The sequence below is a fragment of the Myotis lucifugus genome, unplaced genomic scaffold (assembly GCF_000147115.1).
Source record: "Myotis lucifugus unplaced genomic scaffold, Myoluc2.0 scaffold_419, whole genome shotgun sequence".
NCBI classification, from domain to species: Eukaryota; Metazoa; Chordata; class Mammalia; order Chiroptera; family Vespertilionidae; genus Myotis; species Myotis lucifugus.
The window spans coordinates 326,654-340,505 of record NW_005871467.1 but is presented as its reverse complement, the minus strand read 5'-3'; the positions used below and the strand labels follow the sequence as shown (position 1 = coordinate 340,505).

Below are 13,852 nucleotides of genomic sequence, written 5' to 3'. Positions count from 1 at the left end.
CGAGCCCGCAACCCCGGCATGTGCCCTGACCAGAAATCAAACTGTGACCTCCTGGTTCATAGGTCTATACTCAACCACTGAGCCACACGGGCTGGACTGATTGTAGAATGAAGAATTTGTGGTTTTCAGTTGCAGGCCCACCCCCTCCAGTTCTCATCCTTCCAACTTTTAAGACTAATCCTGACCGTAGCTGGAAAGGACTTAAGTTCTGCCCCAAAGCTATGGGCCTCAGCAAGGGTTTTGCATTAGCCTTAGTCTGGTTCCCACTGTATGCTTCATTCTGAAAACCGGATTTGTATGTTGCTGGCTCCTCCCTGGGCTCCTGAGATTGCCGCCAGAAATGCGGTGCTGGGGTCCAACTTCCGGATACTTCCTCTGCCTGCCCAGTTAGACTTCCCGCCTGTGCCAGCAGCGAAATCTATGCCCTCGGTGCCCACCTGAACCTGTCGTGTGGCTCTGAGGGAAACTGACTTTTGTTTTGTCTTAAATCCACCTCGACACCACCACATGCTCTGTGTAGCCGTCCCGTTCCCGCCGCACCTTATTCAGCTGTGAGGTTCTGGCCTCTGCTCTCTGGGACACCTGCTGATACTGCTGGAAAGGAACCATCAGGCGGTCCATCCATTCCTGAGCCTGCCCCGGGTCCTGCTCCACGACGTCATGAACCTCCGAGTCCAGCTCGTTTAGCTTGGAATGCCAGAGGTCTAGCTCATCCCACATTTCCTGCAGAAGGAAAGCATGAGGCGATCTGAATGCAGGTACCAAGGCTTATTGTGTTAATTCCTAGTGTTCACACACTATCGGCACTTGTAAATGCTACCAACACAATACCACAGGCACAGTTATTCACGTACGCCCAGCCGTCACTCGTGACCTAAACTGAGAAAAAAACAAAACACTTTTTCTGAGGTGTCTTAACCCCAACAGTATTCACTTCAGTACAATGAGCGGTGAGGGAGCAGGAAGACCTGGACTTGTCCAGAGATGAACGGCACCAAACAAGGTCAACACAACCCTCATCTTTCAAGAGTGAAGAGTTAACATTCTGTTTATAAAGGGCTTCGGTTAATATTTAAACCTCTTTAGACCAGTACACACGTGTACCCTCTAGAAGACAATTTTTATTAAGTACGAAAATAAAACTTATAGAAAGTAAGTGCCAGTTCAAACTCAGGATTAATGCAGTGGCTGCAAATTCTATCCACAGGTATTGGCAGCAACCACTCTGGGCTCAAGAAATGGATAGGTTGCCAGAGGATGTCTCAAAGGTGATATATGTAATCCTTACTGAGTGTTTGCTGAAGAACGTAATTTCTAGAAACGAGAAAATCTTATTGCTTGAATGAGATTCCTCTATTTACTAAGAGTCCAAGATTTTGTCCAAAGGCGAGCCATATTCGGACCTATTTTTAAAAGTTTCCATTTATATTAGAAAGTTTCCTTAAAATGTAGATTAGAATAAGAATGCTCTCTATATGCAGGTTTACTTGGGAGTTTAGAGGGGGACTATTATGTTACTGTACAGTTTTATCTAAGACTTTATTTCTTAAGACTTTTTACAAGGAAAATAAAATTGGAACTTCTATTTTCTTGTTTTCCCTGGCAGTCTAAAGAAAAGCTGCTAAAACTATTCAAATCCTACTGAAATATTTATTGTTATTGTATTTTTATTTGCCTACCAAATAAGTGTCATAAATGTTCCATATTTTATCCTCCAATAATATTTCACTTTAGAAAGCCACAGACTCTAAGAAATGCTCCAACACAGAAACATGTTAGCCTTTGTTTTATATATTTACGTATCTACAAGCTTTTTATATCAGTCTAACCAAGATAAGATCCTTACTCTCCTTTACTTGTGAAAAGGCCAGTTCACAATCCTAGGCTCTCCGGGGAGTTGAGTATATTCCCACCATGAAAAAACTGAGACCAATTCTTCTCCACCACGCTTTCTCAGGAGGGGGGCGCCCTGAGGATCTGGGTTCAGATCTCGTAGGTCAGATTAATCCCAAAGCACGCCCTGCGATGATGGATGAACAGGGGGAACACCAAGTGCTGAAGGATGTTAAAGGAGAATGTTACCTTTTGAATTTCTTGAGCTTTCTCAATACTTTTGCTTTTCTGCTGCAACATCTTTTCAACCTTGTGGAGCCCCTTGTTAATTTCATCTATTTTTCTACTCATTGCATATGATGGTGAACTTTTCAAGACTTCATTGCTAATCTGTGACAGTGGGAGACAGACACATTTGGTTTAGTTAGAAACTGTTTTCTGCACTCTATTCCCAGGTTCAAATGATAAAAGGGTTAACCACACTGTTATGTGCTTTTACTTATAAAAAAAAATCTTTTAACAGTTCTGGGAAAAATTCCAAACCATACTGGCTAATGCGTTAATGAGAGGGTACATTAGCAGACTAGGAAATGGCAGCTGTGCCCACCCAATCTGTTAAATCCAACCAAAGATTAAAAAAAAAGAGAGAAAACCACAAATACAAATTTGTTGAATGTAATCCACAGTATATACTTACAGCTATGTGTTATGTGGGGCAAAACCACTGAGTGAACTGTTTGAAACATTCCCCAGCGGAGCAAGGGATATGAAAGAATTCCTGAGAGATAAATTATTATACAGTCTCTCTCCATTTTATGAGAAAATCCTCTGTCCGGAACTGTTTTCAATAAAATCAAACTTATTCTCAAGCTGACTTTAAAAATGGAATTCCCGCCTTCACAGTCATTAGGGTGAAATAACCTTGAGGATGCACAAAGCTTAGTTTCCGCCGTGTGAGCGTTTCTAGACTGTTTTCACGGAACTCAGAAATCTAACTGAACAGTGTAATTTTTCACCTGAATGATTTCCTTAGGAATGTAACTTGGACTAGGAAAGATAATAAATGTATGCTGAATGTGTCATTTTTCAAAAACCTGATTAGCTCGTGTGCTTGCTTATTTTTTAGGCTACGATGATAAGGTTTTCTTCCGGCAGCCACTCAATAACTAAGTAATAATTTATGCTTTTATGCAATCCTTCAACTCTTTCAAACACCACTGTATCTGCACAACCATCGCGACTAGAACATCCCAATAAAAATAGCATACAGATGCAGAAGATAAACACAGGCTAAATGACTTGTTTAAATTAAGATCAGATATTAAGGCAGTGGCTGAACTGGTCCCTAGAAGCCCCAAGTTGCCGGACTCCAGAGTCCAGGCTCTTTGCACAACATCAAGCTGTTGATACTTTTATAAAATGACTTATTTCACAAACCATACATCATAGTCAGGAATTTTAGAGAGAAAAATGTAATCCTATACTGGGTGTTGTTGTTTTTTTTATCACTGTATAACTTTTTATTTTTATGTAGCAAATGACCACAAAATGAAGTTTTCTGGTATGTCGGGTAGTTATTCCCCGGGCAGCGATGTACATCATTTAGGAACGTTAGGAGAGATGGTGATTTAGGAAAAGGATGCTGCTGTCTGACAGACACAGAATGGCACTGCTGTAGACACATCGCACAATAAAAACCAGTCGCTGTTCGCTACAAACACACAAGCTACGGGTGAAATGTTAAACCTTAAATTCAAGACAGATTTTGTTCATTAATTCACTTGGTTAGGGGTTTTTCACATGAGGCAGTCACAAGAACTAATTTAGTTTTCTCTCAAAGCATTTTGTATTCTCTTAAAATAAAATCAATAGTGCATGATTCTTGGGAAAGTACCTCATAACAGATATTATTGCATGTTAAGGCAACAAGATTTCTTATAAATATACATTAGGAGTTTACATAGGTTGGATTTTCCCAAGAAATCTGCATAGAAGTTAACTAAGTTTGAAATCTTATTTTGTGTGCATTTAATGTCCATTTAATTAACTAAGAGGTATTCTTGGCTCTAAAAAGCAATACAAAAATCCTTCTGTGGATGCCAAATAGAACAGAATTTAGTTCTGCTGGAGTTGGCCTCCCTTTTTATGATTCAATAACATTGCCTTGCTGAACTCCTACGCCTGGACTATGAAACAGTCCCCACTCCTTACCTGGACTTGCAGGTGTAAGGATGTGGCCAGGTGTGATTTATGAGAACTGTGTGACCACCGCTATTAGGAAGACACCGTGTGCTAAGTGCTATTCCCAGTGTCGTGTGAAATGTGTATTCGTACTGCCCTGGGTTGCTATTTAAAAATGTACAGGGAATACGTTTTAAAACAACGTATTCCCCGTGTCTGTAATTTTAAACTGATTGTCGAGTTTTTTTAAAAAAAGGCAAGTGAAAGATAACCCATAACTATTTTTAAATGCAAGAGAAGAAAAACTACGCATCTTGACAGTTAAAAGTAAACAGATCACCTAATTCTGTTTTTCATATCACTTGTTTAGAGCGATTTCATCTCAGTATTCAATACAACTTTGTCACTTAACCAAACTCTATAAAAACAGTTATAGCTGAAATCAAGGCAAAGGAAATATAATATCAAGTGACATTTCTTCTTTCTATTCATCCAACGCCACAAATAATAACACTAGGACAAACGGTATTGTTACCTTCTCCTCTAGGTCCTCCAAAGCTTTTCTGCATTCTTCCACCTGCGCGTCAATCTCGGCGGGAACTATGGTGTACATTTCAGAATACTTGATTCGGAGTTTTTCCATAATATTCTCAAACGCTAGCGTCCCTTTCTTAGAGGTGCTCTGGAGCTCCTGAAAACATCACGAAAGACTCAATGCTCACAGGACTGGGGAAGCGTTTACCTCTAGACATAAAAGCAGCTTTGCCACGCATCCTTATGATTTCCATGAGCACATTTTGCATGACAAAACCTCACTCTTGATACAAGCTGATTAAGCCTGGGAGATACTCCTTTTGGTCAGATGATGCTAATTTGTAAGAATTAAACTTGATATCTCTTCACAGTGTCAGACCATTGTCCTGAGGAGACATTACAACATCTCCTGCTTCTAAAGCACCTCTAGGATTTAACTGTATCGCAGTGGCAGCCTTGATCTAAAAACCTGCAAGTAGCAAAAAGTTTCAAAGAAGTTTCTCTCTCTTTTTTTTGTTATTAACTTGTTGCCATTTTCTGCTTCTTCCTACATTATCATCACAATGACTCAAGGCCACTAAAAGCCCTTGGGCTTGAAGCAGAAGTGTCTGCTTTCATGTAATGAGACAGCCCCGTGGAGCGCCACTTCTTTCAAACGGGAGGGTTCCAGTTCCACGCGAAGAATGTGGGTTTCAGGAGATAAAAGAAACCTGAACAAATGGTCCATTGGTTGTGGCCTAGAAACAAAATCTGATCTACGTTCTCCTGCACTAATTATAAAGGAGAAACTCATTTGTTTGGGAAAGTTTCCCAAAGATCAAGTGGAAAAATACTCTGACTCCGCTGCGGCGCTTTGGGGTTTGCTTTGTTTTGAGAGGAGCTGTTTAGCAGCATTATTTGTGCTAATGGACTGAGTCCCTGCACGGAAGAATGAGTCTGATTTTGAATGACTCCAGGATGCGTCACTGTTTTCCTTTTCTCAACCCTCAGCGGAGAACACATCTAGAGAGGGAAGGGTAAAGGACAGGCAAAGGCGGGGTTTGCGGTTTGGTGTCCCCCTGTTCTATCTGGGCCTAGCAGTACAGGTCTTCATTCAGAGCTGCACATGGATGGCTTCCCCGCGAAGACGACGTCTGTCTGTGAAAGCTCCCTGTTCAACACCGCTAACCAACTCCGATGAACAACCGTGCGCGGCTTTTGAATAAACTTCTGCACTTGTCATTTTTGCCTGTTATCACTGGATCGGAATAAGAGATCATCCTGAAAAAAGTGAGTTCCTAAATGACGCCGAGGTGTGTGCATACCTCCTGGGATACTGTGTTGTAATATATACATTTGGTTTTCACCACTGGTTTCTGGCAAGGCTTCTAAAACTCCTAAAATTTCCAAAATGTGGTGAGAGGAGCATCTTTTGCTATTTATGTTTCCACCCAAACCTGAGTTTATGCAAATGAGATGACTCTTGGGGTGCCCCTAGATAGCTACACGATGGGGGCTGGTTGCCAGAGGAACCAACACTTGTAACCCCACAGAAACTTCCTTTCTTTAATCTGACCACTTCTCCTTCTTCCCTTCTGGTTCAAACTGGCCTTGCCCAGCCTCAGGGCACCCTGGCTCACCCAGGCCCCTTTCCTTTGCGCTTTAATCATTAAGCCCTCGGGACACTGAGGTTCTGGTCGGCATCAAATAATTTTAGGGACAAAGGCCTGGGTCTGCTGACCACAGAGACAGCGTTTCAGTCAAACTAGAGACAGCATTGAGGCCTCAGTTGTGTTTCAGCTCTAGACCCAGAAAAGCGGAACGACTCCCCCAGCCAGACCCTTGAGAAACCAGACAGAGCAACACCATGGCTGAGACAGGACCAGATGCAATGATCAACTACTCCCTACCCTAGTGCTGATCAATCAACAAGACCGGGACCTAAACAGGACCCTAGCTCCCTTAACCACCATGATTAGTGATTTTCCCTATACACCCATCCCTGGAAGCCTTCAGGGGGCCAGGCTTAGAGCAATGCTCACCTGTGGCTCCGGGTTTGGCTTCATTTCCTTAACTAATCAACCGTTACTTTCTTTGCTACAAGCTCCTATTGGCATTTGATTGGGCTTTGGTGCATGCAGGAGAATGAGCCCATGTAGTTGGTAACAGTTGGAATGAAATTTCTGCTTCACTTCCCATCCACTGGGAAAGGAGAGGGGCCAGAGGTTGAGATAATCACCAACGATCAATGATTTAACCAATCATGGCTACGTAATGGACCCTCCATACAAACCCCTAAACGACAATTGGAGTTGAACACAGCGAGGTGCTCGGACAGCGGCACACCCAGTGGGGGTATGGAGCCCCTCATACCTTGCCCTATGCATCTCTTCCCTTTGGCTGTTCCCGAGGTGCATCCTTCACAATAAATCGGTAATAGTAAGTAAAGTGTTTCCCTGACTCCTTTTTTTAAAAATATATTTTTATTGATTTCAGAGAGGAAAGGAGAGGGAGAGAGAGAAACATCAATGATGAGAGAATCATTGATCAGCTGCCTCCTGGCACGCCCCCTACTGGGGATTGAGCCCGCAACCTGGGCATGTGCCTTTGACCAGAATCGAACCCGGGACCTTTCAGTCCGCAGGCCAACACTCTATCCACTGAGCCAAACCGGCCAGGGCAATGTTTCCCTGACTTCTGTGAGACATTCTAACACATTATTGAACCTGAGGAGGGGATATATAGCCTGCCAGTCAGAAGTACCAGAGGCTTGGGACTTGCCATTCAGTGTGTGAAGTGGGGGCAGACTTGTGGGACTAAGCCCTTAACCTGTGCTAACTCCTGGTAGTTAGTGTTAGAACTGAACTGAATATTAGGACACCCTGTTGGTGTACAGGGAGTAGCAGAATAGGTTGGGGTGGAGAGGGGCCGGGGAACCACACATTTACTGTCAGAAGCGTTGTAAATAAAAACAGTTCCCTATCAGAGGTTAGATATTACATCCTACAAATGATAGTTGTTTAACATGCTACTCAGGAATGGTCGGAGGTCCTTGTTCACCAAACACACTTAAAATATGGTTGAAAAAGGGCTGCTTGGTCCAAACTGGCCTACTCCCCAACCTGGCTTTAACCCTCTGCTCTCCAACCACACTGATCTCCTGTGGCTCCACCCACACTGTGCCACAGGGCCTTTGCACGTGCTTCTCTCTCCCCTGGACTGCTCCCTCCACTCTAGTCACTGAGTTACCTCTGTCCCAAGGACTCTGGATTCACGACTGCGAACCTGTAGCCACCACATTTACAAGTTCATTTCTGACTTACCTCAAACTGTTCTGTCCTTTCTGGGTGGTCTTGTAATTCCATATTTTGCAAAGAAGATGCGGTCTGTTGAAATAAATTCTTCAACGTCATTAATTCTTTTGTGAAGGAATGTCTCTCTTGGATTTCATTCTGCACCAATTCCTTATTCTTTTGAGCTTTCTGAAAAAGCCTAAAATATAGCATCAAAATAAAATTGTACCTCTATCCTGTTCATCTGTGAAATAGTCTTATTTCAATAATTAATATGATATCTGCATAGCTCACAAAATATTTTTTTCTGAGAGAAGAGTGCTAGTTTCCATGATTTATATACTATATATACTAACATATATCAAGTTCCATCACTCAATCAAAACCCTCTCCAAAACTTCAATCCCAAAATGCCCTCTTTTCAACTTGACATAACACTTGCCATCTCTAGCCTGTTTTGTCCATGTAATCTTGGAGTTCACCCGAACATGACTTAGAGGTGCGAATGGAGACATGGTAGGTTCTGGGGGACAGACCACCCCACTAGCCTTTTATCTCAGCTGCCCCACTTGCTGTGAACGTAACCAGAATTGCAGTGGAGGCGTTTAGGTGGGTAAAGTCTTTCCCGAGAGCTATTTGGCCGGCATCTCCAGCTGCAAATGTACTGTATCCACTGACTCACGGACTCTGCTCCTCAGCGTCTTTCTTAATGAATTCATTACAGATGCAGACGGAGATTGTGGCATAAAAATATTCACCGCAGTGGTTTTATAAAAGTAAAAGAAATTACATGTAATTTAAAGTTCCTATATTAGGGGGCTTGTTAAATAAATGATGGCATATCCACATGATGAAAGATTTTAGAGCTGTTTTAGAGAGCATTTATGGCATAGACAAACATGGTATGCTGATAAATGATTCTGCAGAATATAAAACAGTATAGTAATATGTTTGCAATTTGTTTAAAAGTATAATCAAAACTATGAACAAATTCCTATGCACACTGCACATATCTTATTTTGAAGTAAAAAAACAAAACGGGAACAAATACAATATTTGTATTTGCATGTGGCCCGCGGGCCGTAGTTTGAGGACCCCTGATTTATGGCATAGACAAATAAACATGGTATGCTGATAAATGATTCTGCAGAATATAAAACAGTATAGTAATATGTTTGCAATTTGTTTAAAAGTATAATTAATCATAGTTAAAAAAATGACGAGAAAGAAGTGATTGGCAATGGTTGTTGCTGAGTGGTAAAATTAAAGGTGAGGTTTATATTAATCTTTATTATATCCCACATTCTCTAACCTTTCTATAATAAACATGTACTATTAACTTAGAAAAACAGCAAACAGAAAAACCAAACGAAGTGTATTTGTCCTCAGTAATACCAAGATGAAGAACACTTGCTTGTTTTATCGTTATAATCTGTTCTATCCCTTCCTATACTTAACCTGTGTTGACTCAACTCAATTCTGTCATATCACTTGTCATTATCCTATAATCTATCTATATATATAAAAGCCTAAGTGACTGTTAGACCAGTCGCTATGACATAAACTGACCACCAGGGGCAGATGCTCAATGAACAGGCATGGAAACATGGAACAGACTGATGAATCTCAGAGGGAAGGGGGTGGGGGGGGTGGGGAGGGTGAATCAGGCTGAAACCGGCAGTCCAACATCCCCCGAGGGATCCCAGATTGCGAGTGGTCGCAGGCTAGGCTGAGGGACCCCACCAGGCCTCTTGTATTTTTTTTTTTTTGAACGTCAGTGTTTTCTAAATTTTAAACCTGAGCTGTCAAACATGTCTCCGTAACAGTGGTTCATAAACTCTCACTTATTGCATCGCTCTTGCATAGCCGTAATCTCCTGGGCAGCTGGGGCGGGCTCCGTGGAGCTCCCGGAGGCAGGGGCGCGCTGGGCGCTTCGGCAGCGCTGGAGGAGCAGCATCAGCAGCAGCTGCTGCTTCTCCGCGGTCTCCTCGTATTGGCGCAGACACTCCAGCAGCTCAGAGAGTTCCGCCGTGGAGGCTGCCTCTTTCGTTTTGGAAATTTCAGGGAGTTCTTCTTGAAGATTATCTAAAATAATTGCTTCTCGTTCAACCTAAGTCAACATACAAAAAGAGAGGACTAAAATCAGTAAAATATAGTCTTACCACTGCAGGACTGGAAACAGACCTTGGCAACCATAAACATCTGTGCGCTGGTTCTCAGAGGGCCCCTAATGCCGTATCCTACTTCAAAGTAATATTTGTCTGTTTACAGGGGAATAGTATACCTGCACTACCAGAATCCCATAGTTCCCCGCTATTGATCCCGTAGATGTGCGATTAAAGCAAAGTGCTGCTGTTATGAGCTGAAGGAAAAGCTGCTGAGTATTCTCATACATAATTTCTCCTTCAGATTTCATTTGCATAAAGCCATGGTTTCTCCTGAGATGCCCATCAGGTGGTTAGCATGAGCTCCACCCAACTGCACCCACTAAGTCTGAGGCTGGGCAACGACTGGGTACTTTATGGTTCTCTTTTCTTTCACATCCGATCCTTCTATGCTCAGAAAAGTATAGTGTGGCTCAGTGTTTGAGTGTCTCCCTATGAACCAGGAGGTCATGGTTTGATTCCTGGTTGGGGCACATGCCCGGGTTACAGGCTCTATCCCCAGTGTGGGGTATGCAGGAGGCAGCCAATCAATGATTCTCTCTCATCATTGATGTTTCTATCTCTCTCCTTCTCTTTTCCTCTCTGAAATCAATAAAATATATATATTTTTAAAAAGTAAGTCCACTATGTCCTCATTACCCTGACACCTACCCCACAGAGAAAGCAGCCCAAAATGCTGACCTAATCATGTATTTTCCGACAGCGATGTGCGGAACCCAGAAATGCATGACCTCATCCATCACATACATGGAAATTGAAGTTCTATCAGCCCTGAGCTCAGAATGAAGATACCGACAATCAGATCTGCTTCTGCATCTCTCCTCAACACCCCCCTCCCCCCGGCTCTGCTCATTTATCATGTCTGCCCTAGCACTGTGGACTGTCCTCAATGCTCCAACCCAGTCAGGCATCTTGCAATCTTGACCTTACTGAGCATAATACTGGTCAACTACATTTAGGATATTGTGCTAACTCAAATGATGAACAAGGACCTGGATGCCCTGGGTAGAAAGTACAACCTATGGAGGAAAATTCAGGAATTCCAGCATTAAGTTCCCAGGGGCCCAATGGTCTGGGGCACGGCAGAACCTCTCAGGTAAAGATCAAGTTGTTCAGAGCATCCTGCTGGGGGAGTCTATGGGATTTTGGAGGCAGTATACGCTGCCTTGGCTTGGCTCAGATGCATTCATCAGACGGCTGCCATTGTTGAGGGGGGTCTGGAGAAAAGAAGGCACTGCTCCAGGGGTGGACTGTGGAATAGGCTTCCCTACCACTTGGGCCATATAACCCAGCTGAGTCCCAATCGCTAGAATGCATGGGCGCAGGTGTCGACGGGCCCCTCCCTGAGAGGCCCCGTTATGGTACGCGTGCTTCCCGTCCCCTCAAACCTAAATCCAGTTGCATCAGGAGTCCTGGCTCTCGTGCAGGCAGCTGTCATTTCCACCAGGGACTGAGATAAAGGTTCCACGGGGTGTTTTGCAGCCCCCCTGACAAAGAACCAGCGTGCAAAGAAAGGAACTGCTCTACTGACAGAGGCAATTGCACATCTAGGGTTTCCAATACGCATCCGGGTTGGAAGAACTGTGTCCATGAACCAGGACTGAACGGAGCATCTCCTGGTGCTTCTGGGCCTGGTGAGAACGCTCAAGGGGCACCTGCAGCAGCCAGGACCCAGGAAGAGCAAAACGCAAGCTGAGGCTCTGGCCTTCCCTGTTTCAGTTCTCCTAGTCCCTGCTGCCTGCTGTGAGGTGGTCAGTGATTAAGGAGGGGAACACAAGGGGAAGAAAAATTTTTATTAGGATAATTTTACTCGAAAGCCAGGCAATTCTCCAACCTATGAATGGATAAACAAACTGCCGTGCACGTGCCCAGTAGAATATTACCCAGGAATAAAAAAAGAAATGAACTATCGAAACAAGCAGCAACAGGAATGCATGTCACATGCATCACGCTTAGTGAAGAGAAGCCAGACTCGAAAGACCACAAATTATCCACGTCCATTTCTGTGACATTCCGGAAATGCAAAAACAGAGTAAAGGTGGCCAGGGGCTGGAGGTGGTGGGAGGAGATGCCTACGAAGGGGCACCCAGGAACTCTCTGGGGCGATAAAGACATTCTAAATCTGGATGTTGTTGGTGCTCATATAACTATAGGTACTTGTCAAAATTCAACAAGCTTTATACCAAAAAGGGTGAATACAGCCCAAATCAGGGAAATCGTTGCCACAAAGATTATGCGTCCACTCTTCCACATACAAGAGGCTCTGCAGCCCCTAAATGATTTTCCTTAGACACATAATCTAACAAAATTGATTATAAAATGTTTAGGCTCAGAGTCAATTATAAAGTAGAGTCTAGAAAGGGAAAGAAACCGTAAGTAAACACAGTGAAGGAGAATGAAGATCCTGTAACCAGCAGAAATAGAAACTGGTAGAGAAAGGCCTTCTGGACTTTTGGTACAAGGGGAAGAAGCCAGCTTTATTCCTCCCCATCAGCTTTGAAGATGTGACTTTACACTGTGTTCACCCAAGCATAAAATAATGATTCTGAGTAACCAGCGTGAATAATTAAAGCAAGCAAATGAAAACAGGTAAGAAGTTAATAAAAATTTAAGTTGATTTTTAATTTGTAAATGTAAACAGAGCTTGTTTTTAAAAATCTACTTATTCCATAAAGATACTGAATTATTGTATAACTACTAACATTTTAAAAACAGAAATTCATTTCATCACATATAGATTTAAAACCATACTAACAGGATCTTGCATGTATAGGCCTTTAGATGATCTAGTTTTTATTGAATGGATAAAAGCTATTTTAAAATCTGACATCAATTTGGTATGGGTAAATATCATTTAAGTTGATACTTTAGCCCTTAAACTCCTGAGTGTAAATTTGAATCCACTGCTACCACTCACTTATGACTGTGGGCAAGTTACTCAATCTCACTGTCTTACTTTCCTCATCTATGGAATGAAGATTATAAAAATATCTACCTTTTAGGATTCTTGTGAGGATAAATGATAATACATGTAAAGAGCACAGAACTATGTATGACATATCTACACTAATAAAAGAGAAAAATGGTAATTGGCGTACGACCGCTACCCTTCCCATTGGCTAATCAGCGTATCCTTATGCAAATTAACTGTCAGCCAAGATGGCGGCCGGCAGCCAGGCAGCTGGAAGCGAACATGAGGCTTGCTTGCTCCAGGGACTGCAGACTCCAACGTTCCCCGCCTGACTTGCCGGCCTCTGAGCTGGCAGTTTGAAACATTCTAACAAATATAGCCGGCTGGGATCTCAGAGCTGAAGTTATACATTGTTTCGATTATAGAACGGCAAACAAACCAGCAGCGGAAGCCTCAGAGCTAGAGCCAGAGCTAAAGCTGGCCCAGAAGAAAAAAAAAAAAAGAAAAAAAGGAGCGGTTGGGAGCTTCAGTCAAAACTGCCAGCCTGAAAGCAGCCCTCAGCCCCTCACCCAGGCTGGCCAGGCACCCCAGTGGGGACCCCCACCCTGAAGGGTGTGTGACCAGCTGCAAACAGCCATCATCTCCTCATCCAGGCTGGCCAGGCACCCCAGTGGGGACCCCCACTCTGATCCAGGACACCCTTCAGGGCAAACCAGCCGGCTCCCAGGCCTCTATCCTATATAGTAAAAGGGTAATATGCCTCCCAGCACCGGGATCAGCGGAGACGAGAGGTCTCCTGGCACCAGATCAGCATGACAGGGTGCAGCGCCCAAACCCCCTGATCCCCTGCGGCTCTGTGTGTGACAGGGTGTGGCGTCCCAACCCCCTGATCGGCCCTGCCCTGAGTGTGACAGTGTGCGGTGCCCCAACCCCTGATCGCCCTGCTCTGTGGGTGA

At 43.5% G+C, this 13,852-nt stretch overlaps 1 protein-coding gene across 1 annotated transcript in view; it reads right to left on the bottom strand.

Annotated features, from left to right (window-relative positions):
* The window catches only part of SYNE2 (spectrin repeat containing nuclear envelope protein 2), a 254,062-nt gene that overhangs the window by 122,703 nt on the left and 117,507 nt on the right, over window positions 1-13,852 (bottom strand). Inside the window, 5 exon segments of the mRNA XM_023743920.1 lie at window positions 541-723; window positions 2,083-2,223; window positions 4,550-4,705; window positions 7,851-8,019; window positions 9,665-9,930. Of these exon segments, the coding sequence (XP_023599688.1) occupies window positions 541-723; window positions 2,083-2,223; window positions 4,550-4,705; window positions 7,851-8,019; window positions 9,665-9,930 (915 nt within the window).